At 42.2% G+C, this 20,853-nt stretch overlaps 1 protein-coding gene across 4 annotated transcripts in view; it reads left to right on the top strand.

The window, feature by feature from the left end:
- Positions 1–20,853, top strand: part of LOC112554279 (filamin-A-like) — a 42,593-nt gene that overhangs the window by 16,424 nt on the left and 5,316 nt on the right. For 2 of the 4 annotated variants that reach the window (XM_025222033.1, XM_025222193.1), the window contains 13 exons: positions 10,103–10,231; positions 10,809–10,982; positions 11,360–11,518; positions 12,723–12,926; positions 15,029–15,181; positions 15,375–15,503; positions 15,752–15,916; positions 16,286–16,387; positions 17,086–17,223; positions 17,362–17,492; positions 17,864–18,152; positions 18,295–18,510; positions 20,338–20,358. In XM_025222033.1, coding sequence (XP_025077818.1) covers positions 10,103–10,231; positions 10,809–10,982; positions 11,360–11,518; positions 12,723–12,926; positions 15,029–15,181; positions 15,375–15,503; positions 15,752–15,916; positions 16,286–16,387; positions 17,086–17,223; positions 17,362–17,492; positions 17,864–18,152; positions 18,295–18,510; positions 20,338–20,358 — 2,010 coding nt within the window. Of the gene's footprint in view, positions 1–10,102; positions 10,232–10,808; positions 10,983–11,359; positions 11,519–12,722; positions 12,927–15,028; positions 15,182–15,374; positions 15,504–15,751; positions 15,917–16,285; positions 16,388–17,085; positions 17,224–17,361; positions 17,493–17,863; positions 18,153–18,294; positions 18,511–20,337; positions 20,359–20,766; positions 20,788–20,853 lie in introns of all 4 variants that reach the window. The other 2 variants (XM_025222113.1, XM_025222266.1) reach the window with 2 other exon arrangements.

Here is a 20,853-nt window from a genome sequence, read left to right as displayed (position 1 = left end):
TTCTTGCAGTCAGTCGTTTTGGATTTAGTGATTGTGAACCGTCACTGCTGCCTCAAACATTAAATTTAGGTTTCCTTTCATGACCTCACGCTGTCCTTCCTTTTTCTCCCAGTTTCTGTGTCCGGATAGTGCAAAGTGCAGGTGGATATCAGTTGCAAACATTGCACATGCATGAACACGTTTTATTTTGAAACCTCCGGAGGTTATGTCTGGCGAATAAAAGAAGGCAAGTTCAGAAACCAGGTGAGGAGCTATCGCTGCTATTCCCCACCCACACCTCAACGCTCGGTGCGTTTTCGTTCTTTTTTTCCCTGATGCTATCGTGTGACAAGTGAGACGAGACTCAGAACAGTTTTAGCACTGGAGACGGCGGGTCACGTGTCATGAGAAATCTTTATGATCAACCCCCGTCTCCTACCACCCTCCACCAAAGGTATACTTTTGTTTTGCAGCGGGCAAAGTCCCTCTTCCCACCCCGGCCCTTTAAGGTCTAGTGAAGTTAAATTTTTTCTAATGACGGGGTAAAACTCAGTGCAACATACTGCTGCTTGAAAGTTGGGTAAATGTCCTACTTCACACACACAGTTGTTTAACTGAGGAAGACAGTGACGAGGAAGATTTCTTCTCATTTGAATATATATGAGCAGGTTTCTCCTCTTGTCTACAATATTCTTCGTTATCCTACCAGGGGCCGTAATTATGAGGAGAGAGTATAAGACGTTTCATCAGGGATAAATGAGGAACTCAAAGAGAAGAGAGTTGTTTCCGAACATGAAAGCAGTGTTCAGGCCTCGTAGACACTGCTCCATGTTTCTTTACCCCAAGATACCTGGGCTACCTGTCTATAATGACTGTTTTTAGGAGGGAAACAAGATCTGCAGGTACTAGACCTCCCTTTATAACTTCGGGAACAAGACACTTGCAACCGAGTTTCCCATGTTGTCCCAGTGCAAACTACGACCCCTGAGGTGTACAGCAGGATCTTGTACCCACTGGTTTCCGACAGCAACTGTTGGAACTTGGTCAAGGAAGAGGGTTTCTTCAGCCGACATTCCTCACACCGTCAGTGGGGTGTCTTAACAGTCCTGGGTTCGCCAAAAATTTAAGGAACTCAAAATATCGAAACGCACTGGAAAGAAAAAAAATCAGGGTCTATGAGTAGACTCCTCTGTCGCTGCTTTTCTGGCAGCCTTGAATCTTTCATTTCCACCAAAAAAGCCTTTCTACTCTCACCACATCATCTAAATTGCAGGCTCAGCAAACTTTTTGTATTTGTACTGTTTTATTTTATGTGGAGCATCCCCTTTTGTTTCCTCAGTGTCCCTGTCTATCAGGGCGGCTTTACATGTAGAGGTTTTATGTATAAGCCAGCGCAGTGTACTGAAATGTCTGTAGGCCATGCAGACATGTACGAAGTCATCGTATTAGTAGAGCCAAGCAAGATAGGTAACATTCTATTAGTGTATAGGTATTATCGAAGGATTTCTGTATGAACATCATCTTAGATGTGCGTTACTTGTTATTTATTGTCTGTGAACTGAAAGATTGAAAGGCTGTCACATAGATAGTAGACCTAACACCTTTGTTCGTCGCTTTCTCGCGATCTCTAACTCCAACCTTCTTACGCGTTCAAATTATGTACAGATACAAGTTTCATCCCATTCTGAAAGATTAGTCAGATCGCTCACTTTGAAGCTCGGTAAAAATAATTAATTGCCACAATTCTCTGTTCGCGTGCGCACACACTTAGAAACCACAAATAGTTTTCAGTTTCAGTGTTCGTTCTGCTTACCTTCCCACCTTTGATCCCCTTCTGTCTCATTCTGCTAACCATCTCTATCTACCCGCCCCCAACCTCTCTCTCCCCCTCTCTCAAAACATGGGCAAATTGGGCAACTGCACACAGACACATCCACCCCTGTGAGCGCTCACATTGCCTGCTTTAAAGCTCAACGCCCCAACATGAAGTATCCTCCAAAAACCGTTTAAAGTCTAATGGCGGTTAGATAGCCATGTGGTGAAGCAGTTTGCAGGCCAGTCGAGCATCTTCCCGTCTGTGCTGCTGTTGTTGTTGCCATGCGTTGCTGCAGCCTCCAAGCTGCACACACTGCAGCAGGCATCTCGCGATGGAGAAGCTGGCGCCCTCTGCCGGCACGCAGGCTGCACGTAGTCCAGCAAAAGCGATGCGGTAGGCAGAAAAACAGCGGCGATGTCTGGAACAATAACAACTACATGTGTGTGTTTGTGTGTGTGAGAGAGTGTGTGGTAGGTGTGCTCTTACAATTCATTTTTTAATATTTTTTTTCTCGTACTGCAAGTCTATAATACGTAGAGATTTACCGCAGGTTTATTTGCTCATTGTTTATTTCTCTTTTTCTCCCTGTTGACCATATTCGTACACGACAGCAATAAAAGCCCTGTCTACATAACATTTCTCCATTTCAAGAGATGTTCACATAATTTGCACCAAAAATATGAGACGTGATTGAGAGAAAATAGGAAAACTAACACAAAACATCAAAGGAGAAAGGAAGAAAGAGAAGATGAATGAAGTAGAAGAATAAGGAGAAGACAAGAATTATGACTTTATGCCAGGATGAAAAAAGATCAGCAGCAGTTGACTACATGCCCTTCACCATCCCATATGGTGTTCTATAGACAACACCTTTGCTTATGTGGCCAGCGTCTGTGTGCGCGTGTGTCATTGTTTGTACAGGGCTTGGAGCTTGCCCATAGGGCCGGGATACGGTTATACAAGTTATATATGTGTATATCAGTTATAAATGTGCTGACGTCTAACAAGTTCTGAGCACATTGCTCAAAACAAAAGCGGAGGAAACGAATAAACTTGAGTTCTCCCAAGGGTTAGAATGTATGTCTCAGAGAGTGGATTGCCAGGTCGCCCAGAAAAAAAAGCCGAGAAAAAAAAAGTTGTTTAGAAAAGGTGAGAGCAATAGGTAGGACAACACACGAACAAGTAAGAAAACATGAAATACAATAAAAATGCATCGACATTTAGAAAATAATCTATTCAGAATTAAAAATATCCAGAATTGTGTAACTAGTGAATGTCTGAAGACTTTTTTCCAACGGAAAGAAAATACACATAATTTTAAAGACTGGCACCCTCTCGAGCTCACAAAGAAACAGAATCTTGTAGGCTCTTCCCCTCTATGACCTCTGTAACCAATCATTGCCATTGTGTTGCTTGATTTTTAACTTTGGATTTTGTTGTTGTGTTAGGTAGGTTATTTTATTTTATTTTTTTTTTTATTTCGTTTCCTCTGTTTCTTCTACTTTGATGTTGCACCAGTTTCAGGGACTTACACGGCACGCCAGACAAGCAAACAAAACACAGAACCTATCTCTCAGAACTGTATAAACACATTCCTCGTTCAAAGAAGATAAGAGGGTGTGACTGAAATGAATCCTGGAGCTTGCCAAGACGCAGTGTTTGTAGAAAACCTGTGCAGGTCTCGGAACACCACAAGACCTTCGTCAGTAGACTGTTCACATCGGCGGAAAACAAAGCTGGACGGTTTCCGAAGTTGTTTTCATAAACGAAGTGCTTGGAGAAAATATAGACTTGCAACAAGTGTCAATAATATCTGGGAAAGAGAGAATGACCTTTGGCAGCATGGAAAAATGTGTTTGTTCGATCAGTAAGCTCTGCAATGAAGACCAAGAAAACTTGACGTTGGCACCTGTCCCAGGTGAGATCAGGAGATTGCTATCAACATGAAGTCACCTGTTCATCGTCCTGCAGCCTGCAGACAGTTTGATCAAGCGTTGTCAGTCTTCTGCAGCTTGGCAACAAATATAGTTTGTCCTCAGCCCAACCCCTCAACTCATTTTTTGTTATTTCAATTCTTTATTTTTTTGTGGATATTTTTATTTTCGACAGGTGGAATAACCAGTAGGAAAGATACTAAAAACCTTGGCAGAGATTAATGTCTGTCACAGCAAGGTCGGCCAAACCACTCAAAGACTTGGCCGAAGAGTGTTATGTGTTATATTCCGAATGTCTTTGAATTCTTCTTCCGGACCTACTGTGGAAGGACAGAGCGCACGCACGCAAACACACAGTTTTCGTTTTGTTTTAATTAAATTCGCCATGTCGGGTTAGATTAAAAATACCCATCAGGCTCAAAAATTTCCATTCCGTTCTACATTGAGTGGAGGGATACCAGTAATTCCCATTTTACTATATAACTCACTCACGCGCGCACACACATACACAAACTCATCGACCTTCGGCCAAGTCTTTGAGTGGTTTGGCCAACCTTTGCTGTGACAGACATTAATCTCTGCCAAAGTTTGTCCCTTTAAACACGGGAATAAACCTATTAGCAAACGAAAGGTTTACTTTGAGAAATAGCATTCCCCGGCCTCTTCCACACCGACGGCGTATCTCTCTATCTCCATTTTCTTCCTTCCTTTCTTTTCTGTCTCTCTCTGTTTCATAACCGCTGATGACAGAAAGTGGAAAACAACTAGAGGAAGGGACAAGATGAAGGGATTCCAGAATTAACTTTGGCTCAAAGTTTTCCTAGGGCTAGAGAGCGCAAACACCTTCCACAGATGATTATAGTATTGGGTTCGGCTGCTGCCAGCTGTTGTGTTTTGAAAACCCTCGACACGCGGAATAACTCCGTACCCACCCGACAACATCCCGTTTGTCTGCTCCTAAAAGGAGTGCGACAGGTGTAACTTATTTTGGCTACTGGTTGTTTTTTTTCACTTTGGCTCCAGCTCTAGACTGTATTAATAACCTCTATTTACCCTTTGTCTCTCTTATCTGTTCTTATTTTCCTAGTTTCTTTCCATTTTTTCTTCCTTTTTTTTAAATGAATGTCATCCATCATTGTTTCTAATCGAGTGGATTATTCATATTAAGACTTGTTGCTTTTGTCATATGACCTTAGACATTCAAAAGCCAAACAAACATACATACCTCATTAAACTGCCTGAAACAAAACGAGACTGAAAGTACGGAACAATAATTAATTTAGCTTTTACCGAAACTGAGTCATGTCGTACTTTGTGATGGGGGCTTTAGTCGAACTTTGTGATGCAGGCTTTAGTCATACTTCGTTGTCGGTTTTCTTTATAATTTGTGTTCGTTTTAGTCCTAAGGTGTGAGTCAGCAGTAGGTACACAAAGTTCTAATATCAGCTGTTGTTTGCTGTTTGCTTTCTTCTTTCCTGCGTAGAAGAGTTCCTGACTGCACCAAGAACATTCTAATGAATACCTGCCTCTGGCAGATCTCGCGTGCTTTGAAACTAATAAAAAATTACAAACATTCTGTGGCTCAGAACAGTGCCAACAGTACTCTGTGTGTGTGTGTGTGGAACTTGTGGGCGTTATCCCACTTTTAAACTCTGATTTAGAGACGGAACAATATTTTGCACTGGTGCAGTCTCTCCCGAGCTTGACAAGAAGGATTGTTTTTATGTTATTTATGGCAAAGTGAACAAGAAATCCCTTCTGCGTATGCCAGAAAGAAAGAAAAACTAAATCAAAAGGGAAGACAGGGTGAAGAAGAGAGAAGAGCTCTGGAAAGCTGATATGCCGAGGTTGAACGAAAGGATTGTTTTCACATAAAATAGCATGATGTATATCCATCATAAGGTTTTGAAAAAATGCTTAACTCCTTTACAAAACAATAGAATATTTTTATTTCTTTTTTTTTAATAACTAGCTATTATTTCGCTGGCTGGAATTTCGCTGAGCAACGATTTCTGCCTCACACGACCATACTCAGCAATCTTCTGTAACTGGGAATTGAATCGAGACCGTTACATCCCCCATCCAACCCTACCCATCCAGCCAACAGCCCGATTCCAGTGAGTTGTCTCGGTGCACTACCCCTTGAGTCATACATTTCCAGCCAAAAAATATTAAAAAATTGCGAAAACATAAAGCCATGAGGGCAACTATAACAAGGGTACATATTTTTTAAATGCATGGAGGTGTGTGTGTGTTTCAGAATGTAAACGGCCCCTAATTGGCATCTTCATGTAAAAGACTTAAAAAGGCGATTTCTCATGTAACCCACCACATAATAAAGATAGTTGGTCTCAGGTTCCTTCATGCAAGCCTTGCTATGTGCACTGAGTAGAGGGGTGGTCTTCATCAAGATGAGTCAACCTACGATTTCCGTGCTGTCAGATTCACTTAGGATACAACCAAAGTCATCCAGGGCCTGCACCTTGTTAACTACAACTTCTAATTAACAATGACAGTGTGAGAAATGACTGCTCTTACGACTATCATCTCCGCCGGGTGGTGAGATGTTTCTGGACAAAGATGGTGAGGTAGTGGCCGGGGTCACGCTGACCGGGGTCACGCTGCGCTTCTGCGTTGATGTCGTGGTGATGATGGCCTTTTCTGGTTTTATTATTATGGGGAAGACGGGAGCAGGGAATCAAAGCGGGGAAAAAAGCTTTCACTGCAGTGTTGTGCAGGATGTCAGACCAAAACACGGGGGCGCGCACACACACAAACACACGTACACAATTTACTCTCGACAAGGACGACAGGAAAGGGAGATACAAACAGGAGAAAAGGTTGGAAAGTTGACTTCTTGATCTGTAGAGCTCTGGCACGAGCAGTCCGACTACACAAAGACACTGGCGAGACTCCATGTTATAAGGCCACGTGTCTGCTACACTCGTCATCGCCTGTTGCATCTGTCGACTCGTTTGTTATCGGACACGATAGACCTACATTTGGTCCGAACAGAAAGAAGCTTGTTTCTTGGCCCACCTCTTCACTCCCCCAGCATCCACACACGCACATTCATCTGCTACGAATGAGTCATTGGTTCGAGCCAAGAATGCTGATGTCCGTCTGGAATTATAAAAGACACTTACTTGAAACTTTCCTGGAGGAGAGAAGATAGAGAGAAAAAGGCAGGTGATGTCAGGGAGTGGAAACATTGTCTACAGCTACTGTCGTGCTACACCATCCTGCTTGCTGCATTTTTAATAAGTCTTGTTAATGTAATTCATGAAATAGCAAGATTACAAATGAGCCAGAACTTTCAGCGTGATACTGCTTGAGGAGTATTTTGTGATTATTATTTTTTAAAGGGTTTAGAAATGGAAGTGGTTCATTTATTATTGCTGTCCGTCAGTTTGTACGTTAATAGACTAAATTCTAAGTCGAGTTTTTTTGTTTTGTTTTGTTTGTTTGTTTTCTTTTTTTGACCATTTTATAATTCCTTCCATCCTTCAGTGTAAAGTTGTAAACTTGTGTATATTGCGAACCATATTTCTTTTTTCCTTTTTCATTCATTTCTTCTTTCTTACTTACTATAGTGCCACTACAGACCTCTCATATTCCTCTATAAATATTTTACACATGACAAGAAAAAAAGTTAGTGCGTCAAGGCAAAATGGAACAACAACACGAAGTTTGCTAAGTGAATATTCTTCTGGATGTGTACCCGAAAAAAGAAGCTGGCAGCGTGTTCAAGGCCCTGTCCCTCATCGGGGGCTGCCCTAACGACTCTCACCCAGTCAGGTGTTTATCCGCCTCTCTTGAGATGCTCTTTATGGTCTTGCTGTACTCGGGTTGTGGTGGTTCACTCGCTCTTCATTCTGTAGACTAGCCAAAGTCTGGAACCGCGTCAAGTCGATGTCACACTCCACATTCTGCACTGCTGCAGCAACAGGTCGAAGCTGTAATTGTAATTAATTTTTTTTGGAGCAGTTGCCGGGAAAATATTTTGTTGTTCACTTCAGCTCATCCTTGAAAGCGGTGTTTTCGTGAAACCTACCAGATCCAAACTTTTTTTTTACTTCTGCCATGATAAAGGTTTTCTAAGAATTTTTACTTGGATATTTTTTTCCCAGCAATGTGTGAAAGGACTGGTTTCATTTTGAGATCGCACTCACAAATGTACTAAAGTACATCTACATCTAAATATCGGATTTTTGGTGTGATTATTTGTTTTTAGTTTTGCTGATTTTATCATTCATTTAATCTCTCTCTCACTCACACACACAGATGTTTAGAGGCCCGCGAACAACAAATGCAAAATATGAACACAAAGTTATTGGAGCCAAGGCACCTCGCAGAAAACGCAAGGAAGGGAGAAAGAAGAAAATTTTGCCCACTAGGAACGGCTTGAGGAACCCTAACAGGAAGACTGTGTTTTAATAGCAAACGACCAATATCACTCAGCATGAGAGAGAGAGGGAGGGAAAAAAAGCACGATAAGCATCCCATCACTTATTTCTGTATAAACCTCATACGTCATCTTCTAATGATAGTGCTGTGCCGTGTCGTTCAGAAGGTTGCGGCTCGAATCCTGTTGAAGGCAGAACTGGTAGCTAATTGAAGGCGGCAAAAATAAATAGATGAAATTAAAAAAACGGAAGTGAAATTACGTATTGCAGGTCCTGTCTTCATCGTGCCTCTTGAGGCATACAAACTGTTACTCAAGCAGGTGGGGTCGTGTGAGCGAGTGCCTCAAAATACCATTTAAGATAGAGAAAGAGCAGACCTGCAAACTTTGTCAAGATAATGGAGAAGATAATGGAGAAGAGCCATTAACCGCATTGAAGCGTATTTTGATCTTGATATACCAATGATGCCTTTTATTTTAAAATAAATCCTTACGCTGTTATACTAAATCCTTTTTTAAAACATTACAATCTTTACATCTTTTAACATTTCTCACATGGGAAAGAAGTGTGTGTGTGTGTTTGGGGGGATTGCAGCAAAATCGCAATATTGCTTCCATCAGGCCATTTGGTGTTTGTCTTTCACTACACTTTAGTCTCTGACAAATGTTTGTCTTTCATTGCACTATAGTCTCTGACAAAGTGGAGTTGGGAGCGGAATGGTGTTGGCTTATTAGAACTTTCTCTTTGCCTTCTTCTTTGTTTTCGTGCACCTTCAGAGTCTCCCCACCCCCTTCCTAATTTCTTCGTTTTCATCTTTCGTCATAGGGGCATTGTATACACTGGTCGCTGCTTTGTGATGAAAGAAATAGAGGTAGAGAGGGGGCGATAAGGAGAGAGAGAGGGGAGGAGCAGTGAAAGAGATTAAAAACGAAGAAAGTGTGCAAACAAAAATACACTAGACTTCTTTAACTGAAGAGATGTTAGACTATTAAATGCATTTGTTTCTGTTTCTTCGCAACCTCCACTATAATCTTCCACTTGAAACAGAGAAACTCAGTTACAGTTTACTCAGCCAGAAGTTGGCTTCAAGCTCTGGCTCTTCTCTTTTATATCAGAAAGATATGAAAAACACCTTGCTTTATTCTGATATGACTGCAGAAATACCCATTCCACAATGTTCTGGATGTTCTGAGTCCAAAAGCATTCATTTCTTGGCAAACAAGAGACAGAGACAGGTAGGGTAGGTATGAACACCGATAGTGTCTCTCCTCTTCAGACGTCAAGCATTTTCCGAAGGACGCATATACAAAATGTGAAATGTTTATGCAGTTTTGAATACATTCATGCAAGTATTACTGCTTTTATGCTAAACAAAGTAGGAAATTCAGAAATGGGTTGCATGTATCTGTTTTATCTTGTATAAACTTCGTTAAGGCGCCTGTAGGCCTCACTTCACCTCTGAGATGGGAAGACGCTATCGGTGTTCATGCCACCTGCCCTGTGTCGTGTCACTAAACAGAAGACACTTTTATTTCTGCCAAATATTTTACCGTGTTTTTCATATCAGAATTGTCGACTTCATCAACTTTATAATCACGAAGTAAAAACATTTCCCTTTGTGACCAGCAGTCTTTGTTCTTTCTTAATTACTCGACCAGTGTTTATGATACAGAGCTTTAAGATTTGTGATATAAGTAAAGGAAATCTTGCTGCATTTTTTCAAGACTGAGCTCGAATAACACATATACTTTAAGATTAAATGACTAGAAAAACAACCCACCAATACAGATCCACCCTATGTCTAAAAAAAGACTGAGACAACTGACTCAGATGGGATTTAACTAAATCAAAGAAATATGCATAAAATGTAACATTATGTTATGAAAAAAAAAACTAAAAAAATCCCCTTAAAGGGATTAAAATTGAGAAGGAAGTTATTCTGATGTTTCCATGTTTTCTTGTTGCAGGCAGCCCCTTCTCTTGTGTTGTGGACAGCCTCCCCGATGGCTTCGTCACGGCCTTTGGTGTCGGTCTCGTTGGTGGTAACAGTGGAGAAGAGGAGTCTTTTACGGTTGTTGCTAAACAAGGCACGGCGAGTAAGTGGACTTGAATCGGTTACCTGAAGCCTTTTAAATTTCTAATAATCAAAGCAGTAATGAAAGTAGGTTTTTCTCATTCATTAAAAAATATATAACCGTTCATCCCATGTTTTTTAACAAAAGCGATGCCAAAATATGAGACATCAACCCTTTAAAAAAATGGCATGCTTCATATTCTATTTAATAGGTTATCAAGATGATGGATGTTCTGAGAAAAGCTTGAAAATAGTTTAAAATGTTGAACTATTTTAATTTGACGAGCATCAGAAACCTCTCTCAGTGCTAATCTGCACTTTAAAAACTTCAGTACTAACGGCGCCCTGTAACCTTACTGACCAAGAGGTAAAAGTTTATAAAGATTGGTCATAAAGTTTATAACCTTCCGAAATTGTATTTCTTTGTCCTTCTGTTATGTCATTCTCTGAGAATGGTTCTGAGTGTAAGCAATAATTTAATTCCATCATTTGAAAAAAAGGATTGTACTACCTAAACCTTTCTTTTTCCTTTACTCATATGTTCTTCTTTTGCGCTTTTCTTGTTATTTCTCTCATGTGCTTGCTGTTGATACAACCAGAGGACATCGATATCAACATCGAAGGACCTGCGAAGGTTGATTTGAAAAGGAAAGACAACCCCGATGGTTCCACCAACGTGACTTATCTGCCCATGACACCGGGCGCCTACAATATCCACATCAAATACAAGGGGAAGGCCATCAAAGGTTCACCTTTCGCCGCCAAAGTCTCGGGTAGGGCTGTGGTACTTATCGCTGATATCATAAATCATTTCCCACACAGCTTTATTTATTTATACATTGGACTCTGCAAGTCAGCATCGCCACTTGACATCTGCTAATCTGTGGAATAGGCGGTTTGTATGTTGATAAATTTGAATTGCAAAGCTTTCAAGCTTTGGTGTACACGTGGAAGAATGAAACACAACACCCTTTGATAAATAAATAAACAAAGGCAAGCAAGTAGACTTGCCAGTAGACTTGGGTGGGCGGGATAGGAACGAAAGGAAAAAAGAATAGTATAGAGAGCAAAATAAATAAATAAAAGACACCAAAAAGAATGAATGAAAAGAAAGAAAGAAAGGTCATGGAGATGTTACATGTTTATGCAGGCGAGGGCAGGAAAAGGTCACAGCTGTCGTTGGGCAACTCGGCGGAGTACTCCTTGAAGGTAATCGAAGCGGACATTGTGGACCTGGTGGGCACCATCCAGACCCCCGCCGGCAACATTGAGCCGATCATCCTCAAGAAGATGGGTGATGGCGAGATAGGTGAGAGTACACTCCCCTTACTTGCAGGTGCCGGCGCTTCCAGACTTTCCTTGCAGACAGAGACTAGCTGACGACTTCTTGTTTTAACAACACTGTTAAAAAATCTAAGCTAATTCACTTTCCCTGCCATATCTTCTTCTGTAATGGATAAACCAGATGGGATGTCTGTAAAACAGCAGTGAATATTTACATTTATATTGAAAGTAAAAACTTAACACTTGGCGAGACTTCAGAAGAGCTACAAGTAGTGATCTTTGGAGAAAAACTTTCAAAACGAACTGAAGTGAGGTGATAACCGGGAAAAGAGAAGCTAACATTATTAAGTGCAGGCCACGACAGGTGTCTTTCTTTTATTTAAAACCAATTAAATATCTGCTAGTTCATCACAGAAACAGAATAAACCCATGTTTTGACCTCCCATTACAACTAATGGATGTAGCTCTTCTTAAAACCGAGCCTTGGACAAGAAATCAACAAAACATCTAAACCATATCGACTTTTGCGCATCCCAAACACGCAACAGCATCACTCACAAGATGTAATTACGGGAAAAGAACAGAGGAAACAAATATAAAACCTGTGAACTGTACACGAAAACTAAATTCACCCGAAGCTTGTTGTAGTAAAATAAGACAAAACATGATCTAAGGCAAACTCGGAATGAAGTTTAAGATCATTTTCCTCAGACACGGAGGATAACAAAAATGTCAAGAAACAAATACTCAGCGCAGTGCTGTATATCTTGGTCAGCTTCTGGAGCACAGGAAGCGAGTGTTATCAGGTTGGAGGCGCTGTCCTATTTCTTATTCATTGCACTGCCTCCGGTCCTGCGGAGGCGGAGCGGAAATAGCTGAGGATGCCCTCACCATCAGCCTCCGTGTGTTCGCGGTGCGCGGCCAAAGTGCAGAAGGTATGAACACCTGTCTCCAGCTGCGGCTTTACATCGAAAAGAGAAAAAGAAAATCGAGCACGAACATCTTTTGTGTATTTGAAAATGGTAATAATAAAATTGTGTCTGGCCTCTGCTGCAGTGCATCCTCCTCCTCCTTCTCCTCCTCCTCCTCATCATCATTCTTAAAGTTTCTTAGTTTCTTTTAAAACTTTGACCAATTTCAAGAGGCATTGGGAGAGCTCAATAAAATGCTCCTTAAACTACTGACGTGCTTTCTTCTAAACAATTTTTTTCTAAACCTTGGCTCTGCAGGAATCGCATCCTTCAACCCCCGCCAGAAGGGTGAGTACAAGGTGTGCGTCATGAGGAACGAGAAGCACATCAAGAACTCCCCCTTCCGTCTGCAGATCGGCGACAAGGAGCTCGGGCACGCGGCCGGCTGCAAGGTGTCTGGCGCCATCGATAAATCCATCGCCAACCACCCCAACACTGTCGAGATCGACACCACTAATGCAGGTAAGTTTTCATGTTACCTGGCTGTGTCGTTCTGCCACAAGGGGAAATCAGCTGGACTTGAACTTCTTCTTAAAGTTCTAATTTTTGTTTCTAATCACAGGTTGAGCAAATGCCACACCCAAAAACTTAAAGAACATCCCCTCCCACTACTCACCTACCCACACACAGACCGGTCAAAGGTTACGACATTACTCATGTCTGCAGATGCGCCTTTTTAAGAGGAGACACAACTGATTGGCATTAAGTGGAGGTGTTTAAGAATCATTGGCATACAGTAGAATCATCGGCAATTCTTTTATGCTCCACCCTACGACAACTGACGAATAAAAAACAACCAGAGGATGATAACGATGTGGCAGATGATGATAGTGATGATGATGATTACTATAACAGCCACGGTATCTGTAACTACGCTTCAGGTTATGCCTTAGAGAATGTGTTTGCTTGAGTTTTATACAGTAGGCAAGAAAGTGTGGAGGAAGGGAAAGAAAAAAAAACCTAACACAAATGGGCATTAATCATTTTGAAACGCACACAGAAAGGATAAATAAATAAAAGAACAAAGAATAAGGTGAAAGGAGGTATAGTTTGTCTTCGCGTCCATGTCCTGGAAACGTTGACTGCATCGGCCTGGCATCTCCAAGACAAGGTCAGAGGGGAGGGGCGGGTTGGCTCACAATGTTTACCCCCTCCATAGGGACTCCCGCGCATACTTCTCTCCTCGTACGCAGTAGGTAACCATGGCAACACTGGTGGAATGTTGTTGCCGCGAACGCTGCGAGTAGTCTGTGTGTGTGTGTGAGCAGGAAACAGGGAGGAACAGTTCCACAGTCTGGCAGCCGCCGCGTGTCAATGTGATAACTCGCCAGAGGGTAGTGGGGGGTGGATGGGCGGGGTTGGGGTGGTTACAAGGCGCAGGGAGCCATTGACCTCCCGTGTAGCAGCGTGGGTCAAGGTCACTACCTGCAGGCGTACGTGCCACTTGTCTACGTGTCTCGAGTGTTGTCTACACGCATAGACGCCCCCATCTGTCACCTCTGTGACGTCATTGAAAGAAATCGTTAACAGGAACTCACAGGGCTGAACTCAAAACAAGTGCCCGAAATCTGAAGGATTTTGTTTCCTCCACTTATTCCCCTTTCCCTTCTCTACATAAGCAAACACGTGGCTCTTACCGTCATTAAAGGATGTAACTCGCTAACACGTTCGTTCACTCCTGTACAAAAGACTAAAATGGAATACTTCAGACAGTAGCAGAGAGCACCCTGGTGTGGAAATGATTTCTTGTGAAAATATTAAAATCGTGATTGTCATTAAAGCAACAAGAAGCTATGGCACAGACAAATTTCAATGTGATTGTCAGTAAAGTGTCACTCACTGTCAGTGGCAGGGATGGGCATGCAGGGTAACCTGGGTCCGACCCCTGGAACAAAATTCTCCTCCCAGAAAAAATGAGAAATTCATGGACAGCCACACCCTAAAGTTTGCTGCCTCGCGGTGTAGAAAAGCATCACAGTTTAGTTGACACCAGGGAAGATTTTTATCTAATTCATCATCAGTATCTCAGCATCTGGTTATGTTTTCCTACAACCTAAGCATCTATCCCTTTCCCAGGCCGACATCGAGCAGAGCTGCGCTCAAGGCAAGGTGCCAGAACTGTACCCGAGTCTAGGAATATTAGGGTACATTTTTTCTATTCAAGTGCCAAAAGGGAGAAAAACCTAACGAGGCTGCCTCAGATTTTGTTATTATTAAGTCTTCTTTAGATAAAAAGCTTGATTGCTTGATTGCTTTTCCAGAAAACAACAACAAACAAATTTGAAAAAAACATTAACTACACCCTCTCTGCGAATGGTAAACATGGTATATATTTATTGAATACAAATATGATCTTTATGAAAACCACCTCCCTGAAAATAATCCCTTATGCTCCTCTCTCTCTCTCTCTCACACACACACAAAACAGAGAGTGTCTTTTTTTATCATGATGTTTCTCAAGCACAAACATAAATGCCACAAAAGGGAATCTTTTCCCCTAGCGAAAATGTTACGAGAACTTTTGAAGTTTGATGGCCGTCTAAATGTCTGCAATCTGCATGCAGGCTACGGTGGTCTCAGCGTGGTCCTCGAAGGCCCTCACAGGTCGGACATTGAATGTTACGAAGCCAAAGACCGGAAGTACACCATCCACTACAGCCCCCACGAGCCGGGCATCTATATCCTCAACATCCGATTTGCTGATGAACACGTTCCAGGTGAGCACACTTTTGAACATTTTTGTATGCACTCACGTTCACTCTTCATTTGGTAAAACATCCTGGGTTCTCTTCCCTCAGTTGTTTTATTCTTTTCAATATAATTTGTTATGAAAATGTAGCAATAAAGTACAAAGATATAAAAAGCAAAGAAAATGACAAAATGTAACAAAACTGTATTTTTGTGGTCCAGGGAGCCCGTTCTTGCTGAATGTTGGCGGCAACCCATCAGGACGCATTCGTGAGACGGTGCAGAAACAGATGGAAGCGGCGGAGGCCAGTGTCCCTCACAAACCCTGCGAGTTTATCCTCCAGATTCCAGGTGATCACGCTTTGGCTTACACTCCAGACACCGGAATCTGTTTCTCTTTCCAGTAACGATATTCTGTGAGAAAATATTCGCGTTATTCTTTGTGAAAATGTATCCATCACTTCGAAACTTTTATGCTCTTTCAGTTTCCCTCTCTGTCCCCGTCCATGAACGATTTTATGTTCATGTTTGGCTAGTTGTTACGTTTAGTGTTACTCTGCGAGACACGCGGGTGTGACGTTGGTATGGTGCGGTTCCAGGCACCAACCCGTTTGACATGGAGGCCTCAGTAACAAGCCCAGATGGTGTCACAGAGCTGTGTGATGTCGTGGACCTGGAAGACTTCCACTACAAGATCATGTTCACACCGCAGGTCAACGGCATGCACACGCTCAGCGTGCGTCACAAGGGCATGCACATCTCAGGTGAGTGCGTCACATGGGTAGGTGAGCGCTTCTTGGTCACATGATACTTCTTGGTCACATCAAAAAGTTAATATCTTTGGTCACGATGCAGGTGAGCGTGTTGGTCTGAGAGTGTGTGTATGTCTCATAAGGTTGCCTGCTGAAGTGTGTCATCATCTGACTTGTCGTACGACTGCTATGAACGATTACAACATCCACGACAAGGATAAAATAATGAAAGCTCACGAGATGTCGATGGTGTTGTGACCGTCGTGACAGTTGTGGGTGTTGTCGGCAGCTGACATAATCAGAAGACCGCACTAAGGACATATCAACAACCACAACAGTGGAATAACGATACATATTCAAGTTTTCACTGGACTGTTGCAGGAAGCCCATTCCAGTATTCAGTGGGTCAGCTGAACATGGGAGGTCCTCACAAAGTCCAGGTGGGCGGCCCCGGTCTGGAGAAGGGAGAAGTCGGAATGAAAAGTAAGTAAACACCTGCTTTGCTTCAGAAGGAACAAAAAAATTATCGCTTTATCTTCTTCCACTTGTCTCCCATTCGTCTTCTTCACTCAAGAATACAACCTACATCCCTAAGTCGCAAGAACGGGTACCTAATTTATCAGGGGAGGTAAAGCGCAGCAGAAGGATGGAGGGTTGGCTTCCATCTTTAGACACGGTGAACAGTTTACAATTAACTGCTCTTAACAGACACAAGGCCGTTATTTTACGATAAAGGTTGAAAAGATATGATGACTAATAGCTGATTTGTTGTTCTGCCTCCTGCTGCCACAATGTCTTCAATTTCAAACATGGCTGGTAAGAAAATATTTCTCCACAAACGCCGCCTTCATCGTCGAGATTCTTGGAATCTAATTCTGATTATTTTTCTGCTGTTGATACATTTCTTGATAATCTTAGTGCTGTTCAACATCTGACAGAGATTGAGTAAATGTGAACCCCGGTTTACACTGTGCAAAAACATTGAATAAATGTTTAGATGCTTCCTTCTTAATTTACAGTTGTCTCTATTGCTCAGATTTCCCCACAAACCCAAAACTGCCGATAAAGTATCCCTACCTACATTCATATACACGCACACCAACACACGGACTATCGGCCTCTTCACTGTTCACAATCTGAAGCCTCAATCATAATTAACCTTCCAAAAACTTTACTTTCAGACGTGTTCAACATCTACACGAGGGAGGCGGGTCCTGGAATCCTCTCTTTGGCCTTAGAAGGTCCCAGCAAATCAGAGATCAAGCTGGAGGACAGACCAAATGGCTTCCTCGGCGCATCTTATAAGGTCACGCGACCTGGTGAGCTTCTTACAAATATTTGTTTCAAGATTGTCGTTTCACCTCAGTCCGAGATCTGATACCTTTATCTACTGTCCAGCTCCTAACATCAGAAGAAGACATAGAGTTCAGAGTTAATTAACTGTTGAATTTTTTCAGGTGTCTACGGCATTCATATCAAGTATGACGATACACACATACCTGGGTCACCTTTCATGGTTAACATCGCTCCAGACAGTGGAACTGCTCGTCAAGTTTCAGTTCAGGCCTTGCGAGACAAGGGCTTGTCTGTGAGTTATCTTTCCTTGCCAGACTCTTTTTCTTTTTTAACCTGTTACACATGCTCATCCACAGTCAAAGGCGGTCACTAGCTTGACCTTCTTTTTTTCCCTTTTCTCTCTTCTCCTTCCTTTTTATTCATATTTCAGTTCTTTCCTCCATCCTCGACAATCCTTCCCCTCTCCTCATCTTCCTTCGCCCATTCTCTCCCTTTCTATATTTCCATTCTCTTTCTTCTTCTCCAACATATAGAATCAATCTATCATTTAAGCCATTTTACTTGTCCTTAAAAACATTTCAAAGAGTTTGTAGATCTGTATTCATATATTTATATAACCATTATATATATCCGGATATGTATCCGTTCTTCTTCGTCCTCCAGGTGGACAAGCCAGCCACCTTCACCGTCGCCCTGAACGGCGCGGTAGGCAAACTGCATGCTACAGTCCGCACGCCCTCTGGCGGCCACGAAGACTGCTTCATCCAGGAGATGGACACGGGCCTGTACGCCATCCGCCTCATCCCCAAGGAGAACGGCGTACACTACGTGGACGTCAAGCTCAACGACGCACACATCCCAGACTCCCCCTTCGCCATGATGGTAGGGTCTTCAGCTGCTGATCCTGCTATGGTCAGCGCCAGCGGCGAGGCTCTGGAACATGCCAAATGTGGTGGGTGACAAGATGGTAGCGACACGACTTCTAGTTTTCTTCACTGTTTAACTTGGAACTTGTAACCACACATTTCATTGTTGCACAGGAATCCAAGCCTTACATTGCATTACATTGTACGCGTGTTGTCTGTTGTTGCCAGGAACCAAAAATAAGTTTCTGGTGCGGACTGCTGGCGCTGGCAGCGGTATCCTGGCCGTCTTCGTGGACGGTCCGTCCAAAGCGGCCTTGTCCTGCAAAGAGGTGGAGGACGGCTACGAGTTCACCTTCACGCCATTCTGCCCTGGCGACTACTTGATCACCATCAAGTACGGCAACATCCCCATCGCCGGCTCTCCCTACAAGACCAACGTTTCAGGTGAGTACAGGAGGCTGGTACCTGGATGTCTTTGAGTCAGGAGCGTCATGCCGCCCCTAGCCTTCTAGCGGTAGCTTAGAGCGTGTGGTGTAGTGGCATGGTAGGGCCCGGCTGTGTAGAAAATCATGTTACTGAACCTGACCTAGGCTTGCGTGCGACTATCAGAAATGCAAGAGGTAAGAATTAAAATATCAGTTTGAAGTTTGTGCGCTGTTCTTTGTTTTAGATGCGCGTGAAAAATTTTAGAGTGAAGGTTTGAAACCCACCAGTAGGCGAAAAGCTAGATGCGCTTTCTAATTATTCAATTTTGCGTTTTGCTGTGAAAACGTTTGATTATTTATTTGGCTTTTTAAGAAGATAAAGATGGTGCTGGTAGTTTTCATACTTCCACTGTAGCAAAATGCTTGTGATGAATGAATAAGAATATTTATCACATTATGGCGATCAGTGCTGTGCTGGGAGATTTTACGGTCTGGTTATGGCGGGTTCTTTGCAACTAACTGCCCCTGCTACATATATATATGTTTACTGAGCCACAAATCCCTTTGTTTTATGACTTTATTATTTCCTTTTGATTATGCTGTTGCGTGCTATATTGAATTATGTCCAGTCAAATTCCAGGGCAAAGAGTTGTACTGCTGTTTCAAGATCAGCTAAGATCTTGTTTGGATGTGATTGAATTCAAGGCGTTCATTTCAAAATTTCTATGAAAATAAATTTCTGTAGCATTTGCTGTTTCAATAGATATCTAGGTATACAATGAACCTTTTGAAACCAAAAGTAAATAATATATAAGTACTAGAAAATCAGTTGATTCAAGCTTTTATTATTAAACGGGTGCACGTCGCAAAGAACAATGGGAAGGTGACTTTCCTTTACATCTGTTTATATGGTTTTGTTGGTGCGTTTGATCCTGCAACTAAAAGATCAGAGGGACTTGCTCTAGCCTGGTACCCCTTGGTGCAATCTTAATTCAAAACTTTCTTGACAGACAACTCTTTACCCCCAGAAAAAGATAGTGACGAACTGGTAGTAGGCAATGTCAAGCTGCAGAGTATGGAAGGCGAGGCCAAGCTGCTGTGCAAAGGGAAGGGATAGATGAAAGACCCTTTAGTTTTGTTTTGTTTTGTTTTGGTTTGTTTGTTTGTTTTTTTGTTTGTTTGTTTTTTTTTTTTTGTTTGTTTTTTTTTTTTGTGTGGATAAAGTTAGAAATGATCAACCAGCTATCAGGTCGCGCAGAATCTGCATAGTTCACTAGAGGCATCTGCGTCCTCTGCGCTTTTTGCTGCTGACTGCTTCTTGACCTTCTGAAGCTGCTCGCGGCCCACCTGACTGTATGACTGATGTATGGTATGAGCCACTAGTACTGGGTCTAGGCTAGCCTTTGTTGCCTGATCTGAAGGATGTTATTAGCGCTTGCACATATATTTCTAACGAGATTTAGGGTTACATGATATACATGTCTCTGATAATATTTGTGGAGGTCTTCAAATCTATCAAATCGGATGGAATGAGCTTTTATGACAAGACACAAAACAACCAGAATACCACAGGGGACATTACAAATGAACGACATGACAAATAGAAATACAAAAATCATCATTCCAAAAGTGATCAGTTTAATTTAATTGAGCACAGAAAGAAATTTGGGGAAAAGATGTAACGGTATTTGTCTTCCGGTGAGTGCAATACTTCAGCAGCCATACAAATATAAAGTTTGTTTAATTCTGTTCTTTACACTGCTCTGTTTTACGGCCCAAAAATTGTAAGTGGGTTACTAATAATGTTCTTATATGTCTTCCTATATTTTATTGTTATGCTTTCCAGATGAAACGGGATGCTATAAAGGTAAAAACAAATTGTCAGAGAGGAAGTCAGTAACGACCTCCCTTTCTCAGTAAATCCTGACTTGTACTGACGGTTCCTGCAGTTTTCCTGACGCCCATTGCGCTGCTGTAACACTACTTGCCAGTTTGCTTTTGGTCCACACATGGACTCCCATCAGCCCCCTTCTCTCCAGAACCTTCTGTTCCATCTGTAGCCCCGCTGTTCTTAACAGCACCACCCCCCTGCTTTTCTGGTGTTTGGTGCATTTTCCCCTTCCCCTCATTCAACTTTTTTTAAATTCCTTGATCATACCATGTTTCTACAAAGTGTGTTTGTGCAAACTGCCCTACAGAGTCATTCGAAGAGGTTGAAAACCTGCTTCCCTTACACTTTTACTGACAATTTTATGCTTTTAATCATCCTTTACAGATGGACCTACAGAGAACTCAGGTAAACGATGTGTACTCACGATAGACTAGAAGCCATTGTATGAAATCTGTATTTATATATATACAT

Source organism: Pomacea canaliculata, linkage group LG1, assembly GCF_003073045.1.
Source record: "Pomacea canaliculata isolate SZHN2017 linkage group LG1, ASM307304v1, whole genome shotgun sequence".
NCBI classification, from domain to species: domain Eukaryota; kingdom Metazoa; phylum Mollusca; class Gastropoda; order Architaenioglossa; family Ampullariidae; genus Pomacea; species Pomacea canaliculata.
Note: the sequence above shows the minus strand (reverse complement) of the source record. Positions and strands in the feature narration are given on the sequence as shown.